General features: G+C 47.1%; 1 protein-coding gene across 1 annotated transcript in view; it reads right to left on the bottom strand.

The window, feature by feature from the left end:
• Positions 1–345: 345 nt before the first annotated feature.
• Cpn1 (carboxypeptidase N subunit 1) overlaps positions 346–17,290 on the bottom strand; it is a 36,548-nt gene continuing 19,603 nt past the window's right edge. The window contains exons 6-9 of the mRNA XM_052714027.1: positions 11,722–11,861; positions 9,005–9,104; positions 5,332–5,450; positions 346–2,600 (exon numbers count right to left, since the gene is read on the bottom strand). Coding sequence (XP_052569987.1) covers positions 2,457–2,600; positions 5,332–5,450; positions 9,005–9,104; positions 11,722–11,861 — 503 coding nt within the window. The 3' untranslated portion in view covers positions 346–2,456. The remainder of the gene's footprint in view (positions 2,601–5,331; positions 5,451–9,004; positions 9,105–11,721; positions 11,862–17,290) is intronic.

The following is a 17,290-nucleotide window of genomic DNA, read 5'->3' as shown; positions in this document are numbered from 1 at the left end:
AATCCCTGAAGCTGGATAACTTACAAAGTAAAGAGGTTTATCTGACTTACGATTCCAGTGGCTGAGAGTCTTACAGGCACCTGCATCCTGGCAAAGGCCTTATGCCTGCTCTCCTCATGGAGAAGTGGAAAGGAATCAGTCAGAAGCAGAAGGGGCTAACGGATGGCGTGGCTTTGCTTGGAAACAACCCACTCAAGTCCGTTGCTCCGGGAGATCAGCACTGATTTATTTGAAGGGCAGGAGTTCTTGACCTAATTATCTCGTATTAGGCCCCACCCCTTACAGTTTCCATTGCCCCAGTGCCACCCCCACCCCACCCCCGGACCAAGCTTCCAGTGCATGAACCTGTAGGGATATACATTCAACTGTATACAAACCACGATTTTCCGTCAGGATACGTGTTTTCGTGCCATGGCCAGAGCCCAGGTATTCTGTATAACGTTGTGGTTTAATCTCACATTTGCACTTGAGTGGGGTGCACTTAGGATAGGCCTTATGGCCAAGGTGAAGTGCTACAACAGCTTTAGTGTTTCAGCCTCAGGGTGGCAGGCGAAGAGATCTGAGTGAGGAGACTGGAAGTCTCTGGGAACATAGGGACGTCACAAGGAGCTGATGGGAAGTGCTCTCAGCTTGCAAGTATCTCTGCTACTGCCCCTCCAGGGCTGAGGCCATCTTCCCAGCTGGCTCCCTGCAGGCTCCTGTCTGCTGGCTCTTTAAGCAGCAGCCCTGGCTATCTATCGAGTTCAGCCCAGCCTTTGGAAGGACCCTTCAGTGGCTCCTGCGTCTTCTGGGGATAAAGGCCAAATGACCCTGTGTAATGGTCCCTCCCAGACACCCAGCCTAGTCTCTCAGCATCTCATGCAGTGTTCCTTGCAGTCCCCCCTTAGAGGGCCCAGGACCTTTGAAGAAGCTCCAGGCACCCGCACTTATCACCTTCTCAGACTAACCACACTCCTCCACTTCTTCACACCCTGCTCTGTCGGACTTCAGTATACCTTATCTTAGGCTTCACCATTGCTGGGACGGGCTCTTCTCATGGGCTCCCCAGGCCCACCTCAGAGTTATGGGGTCACAGTAATTATGACAACGTATTGTGATGTCCATGGGTCTTCCAAGCTACTTTGCCACACTGAGACCATGGGCCATGCTTTCTTCCTCTTTGTATTCTCTGCATGCTTTGTGAGCAAGGACTCAGTAAAGATCCTTAGTATGAAGGGAGGAAAGTCAGGGGCAATGCCAGCAAGCACTCTGTGACCCCATTTTGTAAACTTCAGTTCTGTCCAATGACTTAGTATTGGGGACCCTCAAGACAGAGTGATATTCAGACAGCCTAGGAAAATGTGGCACACACAACAAATGAAGGCATCATGTGTCACTGAGCTGAGTTGTGCCCTCTCAAAGCTGCGTCATTAGAAGGGATCCAAGGAATTAAGATCGGAAACTGCAAAGAAAGCATTAACCTTTTAGCCTGAGGAGAGACGTCTCCCAGAGGGAGAGGATACATCTTCGCCCCTTTTCCTTCTGGTCACAGACTGAGATGGCCCAAACACAGATCGAGAAAGAGTGTGTTAGTTCACAGGAAAGGGCACATCTTCACAGCTGCTGATGTGTGTGAGGCTATGCCCCAAGAGGAGAGAGGGGAATTGCTCATCCATAGGAAAAAGCTGGAGCAGCTGTGGAAACTGATCCCCAACACCCAGCACTGGGGACAGAGGACTTAGGACACCAGGCCGGTGAGGGTTCATCAGCTTGTATGCTAGTAGGCATGAGATGGAAGATGATATAATGTCTTCAGAAACATCTAGTTTCCTCAGTAATGCCTTCAGGACCAGTGGGTTCGGCGGGACTCAGCAAAGCCCAGAGCACTGCCCTGAAGGGCACGCTGCCAACACATGCCAGACTACAGGCATGCTATCTATGTCTCCTCCATACCCAGAAAACATTACAAAAGGTGGAAATTGTTGGCAGTGCTCCCAGGTGGGGGGCAGGGAGCAGGACCCTGTGGATCACATCCTTTCCTTACTAGGGAAGCATTGGCTATTGTGGAAACGGTCCCGGGCAATTCTGGACCCCCTCAGCACTACAGTCATTTGGATAGCTTCATGTAGCCCCAAGCTGTCACCAGCTCCATGCTAGACTCTGGAGACAGATGAACAACCAGCTGGAACCTGTCTCAGCATGCAGTGCACGCTGGCATGGGACCCGAACCAGACTCCCAGGAAGAAGATCTCCAGAACCCTGCTGGAGGCATGGACAGTGGGGCACCAGTTTCCAGAAGGTTCTGACTCCTTTAATGCTGGCCTAGAGAAGGCTTGCTCCAGGACAGACAGAAACACTCAGAACTCTTCTGCATGTGCCTGTGTCTGAATATGTCCCAGATAATAAAAGGAAAGTGTCGCCACAGGATCCAAGAGCAGGGACCCGGCCTTGCTGTGGGTGGCCCTGGGTGCTGGGCTTCAGGCAGGGCCACGATGTCGCTTTCCTGCCAGATCTTTCTTTCTGGATGTCCGGGGCTGCTTTGGCCTGCTTCCTTGTCCTCGGCCGGGAGCTTTCGGCACAGGGTACACCTGAGATGTGCTTCGACTGAGTTGGAAGTTAACCTGCAAGGGCGAGGCAGAAGCTGAGTGCCTGTTGGGACTTTCCCCTGTCACACCAGGTTCTAATGGTAGGGTACTCCAGACTCGGCAATTATCTCCCAAAAGAGTGGTACAGAATCAACCACTGATGACATGAAGTGTGTGGCTGGATGGACTAAATATTAGCAAAAAAAATTCTATTCTCACCTCCAATCACGCTTTTGCTTACACCCTGCTTAGGGCAAGAGTGATGAGTGGAGGGGTCTCCATCTCTATTTCCCTCCTAGTGGCTGTGTGAGTCACCGGTACCATGCCCGTACATGCCGAAGAGTGTCTCAACCTCCTGCCGCACCGCTTGGCAACCAGGATCGGAGAGACAACAGACATTGCCTGGCTAGTTCTTTTTTCTTCCTGAGATAGCATGTTACTGTGTAGCCCCAGCTACTTAGAACTTGCTTTGTAGCCCAGGCTGGCCTTGAAATCACAGAGATCCCCCTGCCTCTGTCTCCAGAGTGCTGGGATGAGAAGGTGGGCGCCACCACATCCTCCTGGATTTTTAAACCCAAGATTACATGGTGTGATGGAAGGGCTGTGTACAGCTGTCCTCTAGCCATAGGACACAAATGGGAAGATGCTGTGGACTGGGTGTTCGGGTGTGGGGCACTGGTGTGGGGCACTGGTGTGGCTACAGAGTCATCACCGGCAGCAGAAGAGGAGGGGGTGACACCATGTCCTAACTACACTCCCCAAAATCCCTTCCTGTAACAGTCTCAACTTCTGAAGCAGCAGGGAGTTAAAACCACGCCCTGAGTTTCCTGCCTCTTCCATAAAAATCCATAGCCAGATTTTCTGCTAGTTCTGTAAAAGGGGAGGGGAGTCGGAGCCAACTGTATGAGACCATTTCCTACTTTCCCTTTAGTAAACACACAAACCCAGGAAAGGAAGAGAGGAGACCTCAGGCAACAGGGGAGGAAAGGCAGAGGAAAGAGAAAGGCCCCAGCGTCTGCAGGGAGGTGGGGACAGCCGGGAAGTCTGGGCCCTGGGAGAGGTTTTAATCCTCTTAATTGTAAGATGAAAACCCTTGAGGAAACATCTTTTTTCTTTCCTCGGGAAAGTGGCTAACAGCTCTAAAATTAAAATGGAAGCCAAGCAGAGGGCAGTGCAATCAGTGAACAGACTGGTGGCTGCTACTGCCTCTGAATATCACATCCAAATGACAGACTGTGCCTCCGGGTTATACTTGACACAATGGATGGGTATGCTAGTTTATTTAAAGGATATGGTGGGGGGGGGGCAGGCGAACTACTTCAAAACAGGCGTAACTCAGGCTGTGGAGCTGTTTACATTTGGCAGTGAACAGGCTTGCCTACAGCACATGGTTTATGTATGTGGCTGCTGCTGGGCATTTGATTTTAGGGTGAAATGGGGAAGAAAGGGGATGGCTGGCTGGGAAACAGGGTTCTGCGTGATGGGGGGCTGTCTTCTCTTCCTGTCTGTCAGTATAAAGCATGTGCCATACAAGTGTGAAGATCCGAGTTTGAATCCCCACAAGCCACTTAAAGCAAGACACAACAGTGTGTGTGTTTCTGTCGTCCCAGTGACTCTGCAGCAAGATTGAAGGTAGAGATGGAGCATCCCTGGCAGCTCCCAGGCTAGCCAGTCTGGAGCACACACACTGTGCAGCAGACAACAGAGAGACCGGCCTCAAATAAGGTGGCAGGCAAGGACCGACACTTGAGATTGTCCTCAGACCTCCACACAAGTGCCATCATGACACGTCCATGCCCTATCCTCCCAACACATGCTCACACATTCATACACACACACACACACACACACACACACACACACACACACACAGACAGAGAGAGACAGAGAGACAGAGAGACAGAGACACAGAGACAGAGAGACAGAGAGACAAAGTATGTAGGAGGTGTTTGAGGGGGTGATGATCTGTAAGTTTCAGAGGAATTTTTAAAAGACCTGAAGCTCTCTTTGCTCTGTTGACTTACAGGGTTCTGCACACAGGCAGGGAGCACAGTGTGAGTCCCCGCGACACATTAGGAGGTGAATCCCAGCCCCACCATCCACCCACTGTGTGATACTGAACAGTTACTTACAGGTAGTTGTGAAGGTTAAAATGGGTAATTGTGGGAAGCTCTCCTACAGTATCTGATGCCCAGCAGCTACTCAAAAGGTACTGAGGACAGCATTCAAAAATAGGAGCTGCTTGAGAGCATGGAGGGCTGACAGCTGTGGTCCCTTTATGCTCTGAGGTTCTGACATAACATGATTTACAGTGAAAAGTTCCAGGCTGTAAGTCAATGGTTCTTCGCTTCTCGTCCTCTCTATAAAGGAGAGCTGTAGAGAGTTGAGCATCGGAGGGGGCTGGTCCTCGGTGGTGGCCGCAATGGGAAGTGAGCCTGAGACCACAGGGCACAGACGGCTTGCAGATCGCCACCTAGCGGTGGTCACTGTTCATGGTCTTGAAGAATGCAACCAGGGCAGCCTGGGGAATCGGCAAGGCCCCAGAGCTTACAAACTAGCCTTGTTGTGCACCTCTGTGGACCTGTGCTTTGTCTTTGCAATCCGTGAGAAGAAAGTGTTAGCACTAATGTACAAAGGAAGAAGCAGGATGAGAGAAACAGGCTGTGTCAAAGAGACGAATCAGGAAAGGTCAAGGGGAACCCAGCAACGGGGCTGTTCAAGACACTGCATGACATTTACAGAGCAGCTAAGGCTCAGCCAGACTCACCAGTGTTGGTTCTGCAGGCCCCACGGTCACAATCACTGTTTTTGGGTCATACCCTGGTGCCTTGGCGGTGACAGTGTAAGTTCCCGGAAGCAGCAGACGGAAGTAATCCCCGTGTTCACCTAGACGTCAGAAGGATGTAACTCAGCCAGCTGACTTCAAACCTACTTCATACAGAACCTGGCTATGAAAGTGATCTGGGGGTTTGAGCTGACCACAAGCCTGTTTTTGGTTTTGGTTTTTGTTTTTTTCTCCCTCACAGCATGACAAAACCCATAAACAGCTAAACCACTCAGAAGTAAGATCCTCCACAGGGGTCACTCCTGGGAAGGTTTCATTGTGCCTCAAACTACAGTCTGTTCCAGATCCCGGGTCTAAAACAGACTCGTGTCTAGTAAAAAATCGCTATGGAAGAGAAAAAGTGAACATGTCTGTTACTATTTTGCCTGCTAAGAAAACTTTGAGCCCTCTGATACTTGAAAAGCCTTTGCAAAGAAACAACTTCTGTTTGAAGAAATAGTATCCCAAGTCTAAAGTTATATGGAGGCAGACTTCAGAGAGAAGCAGAAACTACCGTGGTAAAGAGCTGTCAAAGAAAGAAATGGACTGCGTGTAGAACTGTGGGTACTCAGGAAGCTGAATGGAGTCCCTGGACAAGCTATCTAGCCGAGCAGTGCGCACTCTGTACTAACAATCCTGGAGATCCGGGTTGGACAACCAACACCCGGGAATGTTACACATGTGAGAATCAGACTAAATGATCACTAACGGTCTGGCTTGAAAATCTTGCTTTTCTCTTCTCCCCCCACCTCCTCTCTGTTTTGAGACAACAGGGTCTCATGTGACCCAAGCTAGCATCGAAGTCACTATGCAATCTGGCCTCGAACTCATGATCTTCCTACCTCAGCCTTCCGAGTGTTGGCATTACAGGGGTGTGCCACCATGCTGGCCAGAGAATATTATTTTTAATATATTTTTTAAAAGACAGGGTCTTAGCTGGGCGGTGGTGGCGCATGCCTGTAATCCCAGCACTCGGGAGGCAGAGGCAGGCAGATCTCTGTGAGTTCGAGGCCAGCCTGGTCTACAGAGCTAGTCTAGGACAGGCTCCAAAGCTACAGAGAAACCCTGTCTCGAAAAACCAAAAAAAAAAAAAAAAAAAAAAAAAGACAGGGTCTTATATGGCCCCAAACTTGCTATATTACCTAAGGATGGCCTCAAATGTATGATCTTTCTGCCTCAACCTCCCCAGTTTAGGGACTACAGGTGTGCATTACCATGCCTGATTTGTGTGTTGCTGGATCTCATGCATTCCAGTCTGGTCTCAACTTCGCAATGTAGCCAAGGATGACCTTGAGTGCTCCCGAATGCTAGGATTACAGGTGTGTGCCCCCGTGCCTAGCTCATTCAGTGCTGGGATTGGACCCAGAGCTTCTTGCACGTTAGGCAAGTATTTTACCAAGCTACACCCCAGCCCTGTAATTTACTTTAAAATACTTTAGCAATGCAGCGTGTTATTATGCACATATTGGACAGTTTAGGTTATATCCTGAAACTGTTATTATCTTAACTGGGCGCTCACACTCAGGGGTGATTAGCAATTGTGTTACAAAAGCTCCATTCTAGATGTTTCTTCAAAGAGGCTATCTTCACCTGTAACCAACAACAGGTGCCCTGCCAGGCAGTCCATCAATGTTGCTAAGGAGAGGAGTGACATCTATTTCACATAATGGATATTGAACACGGGGCCTATTCACGGTATCTGTTCTTAGGGGCTCTGACGTTTTAGAGACCTTCCCATCCTTGCTTAAATGGGTGAGAACCAAGCCCAGAAGCATGTGCTCTTGGGGAAGGTGCTGAGGTCCGAGCTCTGCATGGTCCCATGTGCAGCCACTGGGCTGGAAGGTTCCTGATTGTCGGTCAGACGGAGGTGACACAATTCTTTTAGAACATTGGCTTTTCCTTAAACAAGCCTGCCACTGAAGAGGCTCTGAGACCACCTTCAGGGACACGAAGCACAGATTTCATCCAGCCTGGACAGACAGCCATGAGCTATGAGATGCCCACTGGGTAGCAAACAAGGTTGTTTTGGGAAGTGAGTAGCTACGACATCCGTGAAAAGCCAACACATAGAAACTCCTACGAGTGGTGAGCAGTTGACTGGGGGGAGGGGGGGGACTTTGCAACACTGCTCTTCCATGAGATGACTCTGTTACCTGTTGGTGTTCACTGTCCCTTGACAGAGTCTAGAATCACCCAGAATGGGCTTCTGCATGCCTGTGAGGAATTACCTTGACTGTGTTGAATGGGGTGATACTGCTCACCCACTGTGGGCGGCACCACTCCCTGGCTGGGATCCTGGACTGTGCGAGTGAAGAAAAGAAGCTGAGTCCTAGCGTGTACACACTCATCAATCTGTTTCATGATTATTGATGTGGGTTGGCCAGATGCTCCAAGCTCCTGCCACCTCGACCCCTGACTATGATGGACTAGACCCTGGAAGTATGAGCCAGAACAAGCCCTTTCTCCCATAAGTTGCTTTTTATTTTCAGAGTACTTTATCAAAGCAAAAGCAAAAGAAACCAAGACAGTACCCTTCCAGCAGATTCTAGGTAATTCCAAGATTATCCTCTACTGCTGACCTTGCCTCAAATCAAGTCTATAGGAGGAATCTTGTTGTGGAATATTATTTTAAGGTGTTACATTTGTTTATGCTGTGGAACATTTGCTTTAATGATGCAAAGATGTGTTGCATTCTTTATGTTGCATTTGTTTAACTCTGTGAAGCTGTGTTACTGTGCCTGTCTAAAACACCTGATTGGTCTAATAAAGAGCTGAATGGCCAATAGCAAGGCAGGAGAGAGAAACAGATGGGGCTGGCAGGCAGAGAGAATAAATAGAATAAGAAGAACATTAGAGGAAGGAGGAGCAAGAAGAGAGATCAAGTAGCAAAAGAAGGAGGAGGATGCAAGGGGCCAGCCACCCAGCTACACAACCAGCAATGGAGAAAGAAAAGAAAGAAAGAAAGAAAGAAAGAAAGAAAGAAAGAAAGAAAGAAAGAAAGAAAGAAAGAAAGAAAGAAAGAAAATACAAAAAGGTGAAAGCCCAGAGGCAAAAGGTAGAAGGGCTAACTTAGGTTAAGAAAAGCTGGCAAGAAACAAGCCAAGCTAAGGCCAGACATTTATAAGTAAGAATGTATTCATTTGGGAGCTGGATAGTGCCACCGCCAAAAGAGGCAAAGAGTAAAACAACCAACTACACAATCTATCAGCTTTTCCTGAATGGACACGTGGGAAATGCCTGATACAGAGGGGAGACTAAACATGAGTGTTACTGTCCTTCTCGGTCCTATTCCATGCCATCATTATTAATTAATATCGCCAAGCCCAGAAACACTCCCAGTAAGACTATCTCCACAGTGGTACCTGGGCTCTGAGTAGGAGCTCCATCTGCATCAATGCTCCCTGCTCTCAGAGCCTGCTCACTCCAGAAGTGAAAGAATTTCCTCATCAACATCTGGCTGCTTGATGCCATGCTTCCTTTTTTGCTCCCATATCCGACACCCTTTCTTCCTCCAGTTCCTCACCCACAGCATCCTTGATGGCTGGTCGCTCTGGCTTACAAATGGTCCCCAGTTCTACTGAAGGCGACAAGGAGCAGAAACTCCCTTCCTGCCTACCTGAAGTGACATCGTGATTGATCCCAGTGACAGAAATGACAGCCCCTGTGAGGTTGTTAGAGTTCTCATCAAGCACCATTCCCTTGATGCCCTGGTGAACCTGCAGGAGACAGTGGCCGACAGCAAGTTAGAATCACAGAACAGCTGTGCAGTGGGAGAGCTCTGGCCTTTCTCATGGGTCGGCACAGTCCGCCTTCACTAACACCATGGCAGCAGCCTGCAAAGCTGTACTTCCCCGCTCTCCCAAACCCCAATTCCCTTCTCAGTAGATGGGGTGACCCTGCTAGAGACTCAGTCAAATCATACTGCCTTTCTTCTCAAAGCCCAACTCAGCAAGGCCTTAGGCTCCTGGGCTGGTCTGTAAGGCCTCAGTCCCCCAAAGCAGCCCAGGCTCATGACAGCTACCCTCTGCCTGGTTCCAAAGATCTGCTTCCATTCCAGCCGCGCTGCTCATCTCATCTTCTTAAAACTCTTACTAATTTTATGTGTTTGGGTATTTTACCTGCATGTGTGTCTGCACACCATGTGCATGCCTGGTGTGAGCCACCATGAGGGTGTTGGAGTCAAACCCAGGTCTTCTGAAAGAGCAGTCAGTACTCTCAACTGCCAAGCCATCTCTCCAGTTCCTCATGACCTAATCTTGAATTTTGCTTAAATTAAAGAACTTTAAGTTGTGATAAAGCTGTCGAGATGGTCTAGTGGATAAAGGTGTGTGCTGCCGAGCCCGGCAACTGAGTCTGACCCCGGGACCCAAACGGTGGAAGGAGAGACAATTGTCTTCTGTCCTACAAATTGTCTTCTGATCTCCAAACAAACACCACGGCATGGATGCACCTATACCTACACACACACACACACACACACACACACACACACACACACACACACACACACACTCTTTAAATTGTGATAAAATACTCATACTGTAAGTTGTACAGTCCAGTTTATCAGATACATTTGTAACGTGTGCCCAGCATAATGACTCATTTCTAGAACTCTCTTCATCCGATGACACTGAAACTGCTCTCCTTAAGTAGTAACTCCCCATCACTCACTTCTGGGTTTTGAAAACCCACCAATCCCTGGGCTTGCTCCAAGCTCAGGACTTGAGATCCCACCAATCCCCACCCTGGAAATCTCCACCCCCAAGAAACCCTGTACAAGTTTGCCTTTCAGTTCCCTGCTGCTTCTCGCCTGAGCAGAGGTGGCCACCCTCTTGGATCTTTCCCAATAAATCTCTTCTGTGAGGTGTGACTTGGTGGTATTCCTTGGCTCCCAAATGCCAGGAGACCTTTCCCCTCAGAGCTGCAACACTTGCACCCCCCACTTTCTACCCCACCTTCTGCTCCTGCAGCCCCAGCCGTCATCCTGCATTCTGTCTCTATGATTTTAAGAACTCTATCTAAACAAATGGAGTCACATAATATAGGTCTGTTTGTAACTGGCTTATTTCACTTAGCATAATGTCCTCAAGGTCCATCCGTGTCAGAGGGTACTTTGTTTTGAAGGCTGAATAATATTCCTTCCTTCCTTCCTTCCTGTCTGTCTGACTCCACTTCTTTGGAACAGAACAGTGCTGAGCAATATGATAATTTTCTTTTAATTGTTTCTTTTGCAGATTTGGAGACCCACGTTTGAGTCTCTCTCATGCCAAGCAAGTACTTTATCATCAAGCTAAACTTCAGGCTGATTTTTAATTTTTTGGAAGTGCTGTCCCATTGTTTCCCACTGCTGTGGGATGGTCTGTATGTCAAATGTGTTGCTGATTGGTCAATAAATAAATCACTGATTGGTCAGTGGCCAGGCAGGAAGTATAGGCGGGACTAACAGAGAAGAGAATTGAGAGAACAGGAAGCTGGGTGAGAGAGACACTGCCAGCCGCCATCAGGACAAGGAAGATGTAAAGTACCGGTAAGCCATGAGCCATGTGGCAAGGTATAGATTAATAGAAATGGATTAATTTAAGCTGTAAGAACAGTTAGCAAGAAGCCTGCCACGGCCATATAGTTTGTAACCAATATAAGTCTCTGTGTTTACTTGGTTGGGTCTGACGGCTGTGGGACTGGCAGGTGAGAGAGATTTGTCCTGACTGTGGGCCAGGCAGGAAAACTCTAGCTACATCCCACAGAAATGATACCACTTCTCATTCCCAGCAACAGAGCTCACGGAGTCCAGTTTCCCCCCTCCTCCTAAGCCTGATCATTCCTGTTTTTGGCAGAAGCCGCTCCAGTGCATGTGAGCGGCAGCTCCTTGGGGGTGGTGATGCGGGGCATGCTTTCAAATGGGCAGCTTGGCTTTTTTTCATATATCTATTTTGGAGGGCCCTGCCCCTGCTCTAGACACCTGGCGCCCCTGCTCTAGACACCTGGCCCGACTGCGCCCCTCTGATCTTTGGACTCCTTGTTTAAGAATCACTGTCACCATAAGGCTTTTTTCACAGCATTTCTCTTTTTAACACTTTACAGAGTTTACTTTCTTATTTTGTTTATTGTCTGTCCTGGTTAGAATGGCAGTTCTATAGAGACAGAGATATGCTTGTTTACCCAGAGTCCTCAGCTTATAGTTAAGTGTTTGACAGACAGTGATGCTCCAGGACACTGTAGGGAAAAAAAAAAATCCCACGAGTAGAGCATTTGTTGCACTGAGTCAGAGCCAGGGCCAGGCCTGAGTCCACGGGAACCCCAGCCACCACCGGAAGCTCCTCTCCTGCGCCTTACCTGTTCCAGGAACTGGATCAAGGCTTCCCGGTTACCCAGCCACTCCCGCTGCAGCTCCTCTTGAGGGGGAAACTTGTTGCAACTCAGCTCCAGTGTGATCTCAAAGCAGTTGGTGTGGAGATAATTGAAGTCTTGCATTCCTAGGGAAAGAGGCAGCAGCAGGTCTTCCGGTTGGGCACCCACCATCACCCCATCCCATCTTTCTCTTTATCACAATTTCTCCACTACAACCTCATCACCTTCTCTTCTACCTCCTGACATCTGTTAACTTTTATCTACACGCGGCTGTCCCCTAGTCTCAGGTGTGTCCCTTTCTCTCTTTGTGCTCATATCATCACCTGCATCCTTTATGTTCTGCTGCAAGCTGCAGGAAAATGTAACGGAATTCAGCTACTATCACAAAAGCTACTACCAGGAAAGGTCAAGGACTTTTCTGAAGGTCAAGCCATGGCTTAAGAGGTCTGGGTGGTATTTTATGTATCATATATATATATATATATATATATATATATATATATATATATATATATATATATATATGATTCCTGCAATGATTTCCTTTAGGCTATGCATGCTTCCAAGAACTCATAACAGTGTATTTTATCTGAAATACCTATCAAGCATCCAAGGCCAAACGATCTCCTGAATTAAGGCAAATTAAGCTCAGACCCTCCTTTCTTATACAGCCTTAGTAGTATTTGTACTAACATTTACCTAACCACTTCTAGGACTGTAGTTCGAGCACAAAATTCCCTTTTTCTGATATATTAACTGATTTTAGCTCTTAGTTGACCTCCTCCTTTACCACTCCCCTTTTGGGTTGTAAAAGAAAGCCTGACGGTCACTGCCCGAGGAAGACTCTTATCTTACCCTGTAAGAACTCAAGCCTGGTGACCTTGCTTTAGCTAGAGCACTGCTATTGCATGGGTATATAACTGTAAACCTCAGACTGAGAGAGGATTTTGAGGATTTTGACTGGACAACTAGATGGAGAACTAGAAGAATGAGATGGAAGATGAGGAAGAGCCAGATGAAGAAGAATGAGATGACAAAGACCAAGATGGGGCAGAACTACGATGATAGAATTAAGATAGAACCTAGAGGGGACAGCAGATAAAGGTAGAGAGAAATCAGGCAAGAGAGGAGCTAGGCATGAGAACAGAACTGAAGCTGTATAGACAGGATTTTATCCCAGAGGAATAAAGTAGACAGACAAAGAACTCGTTGTACTTAGATTCTTTTTATTCGAGCTGTTCGTAGCTTCTCTTCTGGGCCCCTGGGAAGAAGATTATTACGGCTGGACCATAATGATTTTCGAAAATGTTTCTTCCATTTCATGATTTGGTTCCCCTTCCGTGTGTGTGTGTGTGTGTGTGTGTGTGTGTGTGTGTGTGTGTGTGTGTGTGTGGCTTGAGGAAGGTATTGGATGTCCTGTTCTGTCACTCTCTGCCTTACTCCCTTGAGAGAATGTCTTCCTCTGAACCCAGAGCAAGCTCTCTACCAGCAAGCACAATAACACTCCTGTCTTCTCTCTCCAAGTCCCAAGGTGATGGGGATTTGAACCTGGGTCCTCACGTTTGTGCAGCAAAGGCTGGTGCTCACTGAGCCACCTCTACGGCCCCTGATTTCTCCTGTCCCTCTTACTCCTGTCTCCCACTGAGTGTGCCCAGGTGCTGCTTTCAGGAGAATGGCATTTCCTTTTGAGCTGTGGTGTTCTGCAGACCCAAGAGGCAAGAGGAGATGGACGTTTGCTTCATGTCTCCCACAACCATAACCAGATACACAACTGTAATCTGAAAAGTGGACTCATGGAAAAGTGGCAGACATCTGTATTTTATCTTTTTTTCTCTATCATATATGGCATCTTCTGAGTGTTAAAAGTTTTACTTAGTAGATTGGATCAATTGTTTCAGTATTTTTTGATTATTAGAATGATATTTATATTGTACATTCATTTGGATTAAAATTCATCAGTTCAAAGATGTCTATTCTACCAAGAGTGACCAACCAATTCACTGTAACTTCTGAGCATTTTTTACACCTGACATATACTCTTAAATTTACATATGAAGTGTCCTGACTCAATCTGTTGTCTGTTCAGATGCTTCTCAAGGTCTTCTACCCTCAACAGCCATATCTGCTTGGCAGCATATCTGGGATTTCTGTGACCCTGACCATGGTCCAGATGTATTAACCAAAATAATTACTAACTAACTGAAGAATAGAAGTAAAAAATAATTGTCATGTTATACCTGAAGTAACTATGTTCTGCCAAAAGCAGATGTTGCAAGGTTACTCTGTCCCTCATCCAACACTGATGCAATTCTAAGTTTTGTCTTTGAAAATGCTGTACACCATTGGGGCTTTGGCACCAAGAGACATCAGGCACGAACCGGCTCTTGGTCACCAGTCAAGATGAAAGGTTTCTTATTCTCTTAATTGACTTAATCAGTGTGGCTGCCCGTATCTTTCTCACATGGAATTATTACACATATAATCTTAAAATGATATGAAATCACAAAGGACCCACCTCCCCAAAAGCCAAAATAACTGTGGGGGAGAAAAAAGAATAAAGCTGGAGACCTCACCTCACTTCTGAGGTGATTGGGGTGATTTTGATTGAATTACACCAATCGAAACACTAAGTAAAAATAAAGTTAGATCCATGTATAATGCCACACAGAGAGATGGTCATGGTGGTTTATACCTGTAATCCCAGCACTCAGGAGGCTGGAAGATGAGGCAGGGGATCATAAGTTCCAGGTCAGCCTGGGCTACACAGCAAGACTCAAGTATAAAAAAATAAATAAGTGTCCAGCATGGTGATACATCCCTTTAATCTCAACACCTGGGAGGCAGAGGCAGGAGGATCTCTGTGGGTTTAAGGCCAGCCTGGTCTACAGAGCAAGTTCCAGGCCAGCCAGGGCCACATAATGAAGTTTTATCTCAAATGAATAAATGAAAGTCTTATCTCATAAATGAATGAAAGAATGGGTGAATAAACAAAGACTTCAATAGTTGCTGGTCTAAAGAAGATGTACAAATGGCTGGTAGGCACATGAAAAAGATATTCAACATCATTAATCTTTAGAGAAATGTAAATCAAGCTTCTGTATGATGCCAGCTTGCACCCACGAGCTGACTATTACAGAAAGAGGAATACAGACAGAAAATAATGAGTGCTAATAAAGGTGTTGAGAAATTGGAGCCAGTGTGCTGTTGATAAGACTATAAAATGGTACAGCTAACACAGGAGAGAATTACCACCTAATCCAACAATTCCAGCCCTAGAGATGGATCCAAGGGCACTGAAATCAAGATCTCGAAGAGATGTTTTTATAGCCATGCTCATAGCAGCTTATTCTCAGTAATCAGAAGGTAGACAGAACCCATGTTCCATTGATGGACAGTGTACAAACAAAAGGTGGTGGATGAATGTATTGGGATTCTGCCTTCCGAAGGCAATACCTTGATGAGGTGTGAGAATGCCACATTAAGTGCAATAAACGAGCCCAGACTCAAAAGACAAACACTGCATGATTCCAATATGAAATATCCAGAGTAGTCAAAATCATAGAGAAGTATGGCACTGGGGCAGGATGGGAAGAGTCTAGAGACAGGGCTGGTGCTAACGGCACAGTTAAAAGTGTGATCAACAAGCCTGATGTGGTGGTGCATGCCTATAATCTCTGTCCTCCAGAGCCAGAGACGGGAGGGCTTGATATGAGTTCAAGGCTAGCTGGACCATAGAATGAATGCTAGGCTAGCCAGGGCTACACAAAGAGAGACTCTGTCTCAAAAGACCAAAGTGGGGAAAGAAGCATGTATTTGTCATTGAATACCTCCATACCTGCATTGGGTCATATTTGCTCACTTTTGTATACACCCACCCACCACACAATACATGAATAAGTAATTTTAAAGGGTTACGATGGAGCTGGGTGGGTGGGATGCTCCTGTAGTCCCAGTTCCTGAGGGGGATGAGGTAGGAGAATCCCTTGAGCCCATGAGTTCAAGATCAGCCTAGACAACAGTGAGAACTAACCACAAGGAAAAGGATGGTAAGTTCTGTAGTACGTGTATTTTGTCACAATAAAAACTGAAAAGTAAGTATCCACTTCGTTAACTCCCACTTGTTCTTTGGGCTGATGAGAACAAGCTATTATAAAATGAAAGCAGAGGGCTGGAGAGATGGCTCAATGGTTGAGAGCATTGGCTGCTCCTCCAGAGGACCCAGGTTAGACTTCCAGCACCCACATGGTGGCTCACAACCATCTGTAACTCCAGTTCTAGGGGATCCAAAACCTTCTAGCCTCCTCAGGCATCAGACTCTTAAGGGTGCACAGACATACACGCAAGCAAAACACATGTACACATAAAATAAGAAAGAACGGAGGAAGTTGGAGACTGGTGGTCGGTCAGTTTTGGTTGTCAGCTCTGCTGGACCTGGATTCCACTAAGAGATACGCTGCTGGGAATATCTATGGGGGTCTTCTAGTCATCTGAAGTGGGAAGGCCCACCCTAAATATATAGGTGACATCCTCTGGCAGAAATCCAGAAAAAGGTGGTTCAAGGGAAAGCTTTGCATGTGGCCTGCTTGCCTTTGCGTCTTGCTGGTGAGCTCATCTACCCTGTTCTTAAGTTCATGTACTCTGTGGCTGCCATCCACCCCCGACACTGGAACCCAGCTTCGTTGGTCTTACAACATGGCCTAAAGACCATCCGCTCTTTAGGAACCCTCTAGGCCTTCAGCACCAGACTGGGGGTGCAAAGGGACCTAGCTTTGTGAGCTGAGCAGGTTCCAGGGCCTCGAATCTTCAGTGTGAAGACAGCCACTGTTGGATTACCCAGACTCTATCCTATAAGTGATTCTAATAAACTCCCCTTTTAACATACGTTCATTCTATGGATTATGTTCCTGTAGAGAACCCTGACTAATCCAGAGACCAATAACCATAACTCCATAAATGTTTTCCTCCCATGCACTAGAGTCCCCGGGAAGCCTGGGCCATTCAACTAAACACAGATAACTCTGGGCCTTACTCCCAGAGCTTCTGACTCAGGCAAAGGGTCTAACTTGCCAAGGGGTACTGTTGGTGCAGGGTCAGAGACCACGCACTAAGACAATCATTGTGACTGACTAATTAATCAAGTTATTCTTGGGATTGTGCCAGTTTGCTTTAGAGTGGAGATTTCTGAGCGGGCATGGGCCATGCTTTCTCAGAGGACAGGGAAGGTGGAGGAGAGAAAAAAAAAAAAAACAAGGACAATTTGAAAACACGTGTCTAACGATTCCAATTTGTGGGGTGGGGAGGCTGGTTTCCTAATACAAAGTTAAAGAAATTAGAATCTTACTGAATCTTCCTGCTTGTGTTCAAGTGGGTTTGGGGCCACAAGTCTTAACTTCTCAGTACACGGTGACACCATGGCTTTTCTCCCCTCCCCTCTCCCCAGGACCAAACATCAGCTCAACCCTTATCAATACTGGTGGTGAGAGTATGGGAAAAGATGGATGTGAACAGCTCCGGAGTGAACCCGGCCCCCTGCTCTAGCCTCTTCCCTGTCTTA

Source organism: Peromyscus californicus, unplaced genomic scaffold (assembly GCF_007827085.1).
Source record: "Peromyscus californicus insignis strain IS unplaced genomic scaffold, ASM782708v3 Scaffold_4__1_contigs__length_199733344, whole genome shotgun sequence".
Classification (NCBI taxonomy): Eukaryota; Metazoa; Chordata; class Mammalia; order Rodentia; family Cricetidae; genus Peromyscus; species Peromyscus californicus.
The sequence above is the reverse complement of the archived record's forward strand: the minus strand, read 5'-3'. Positions and strand labels throughout refer to the sequence as shown.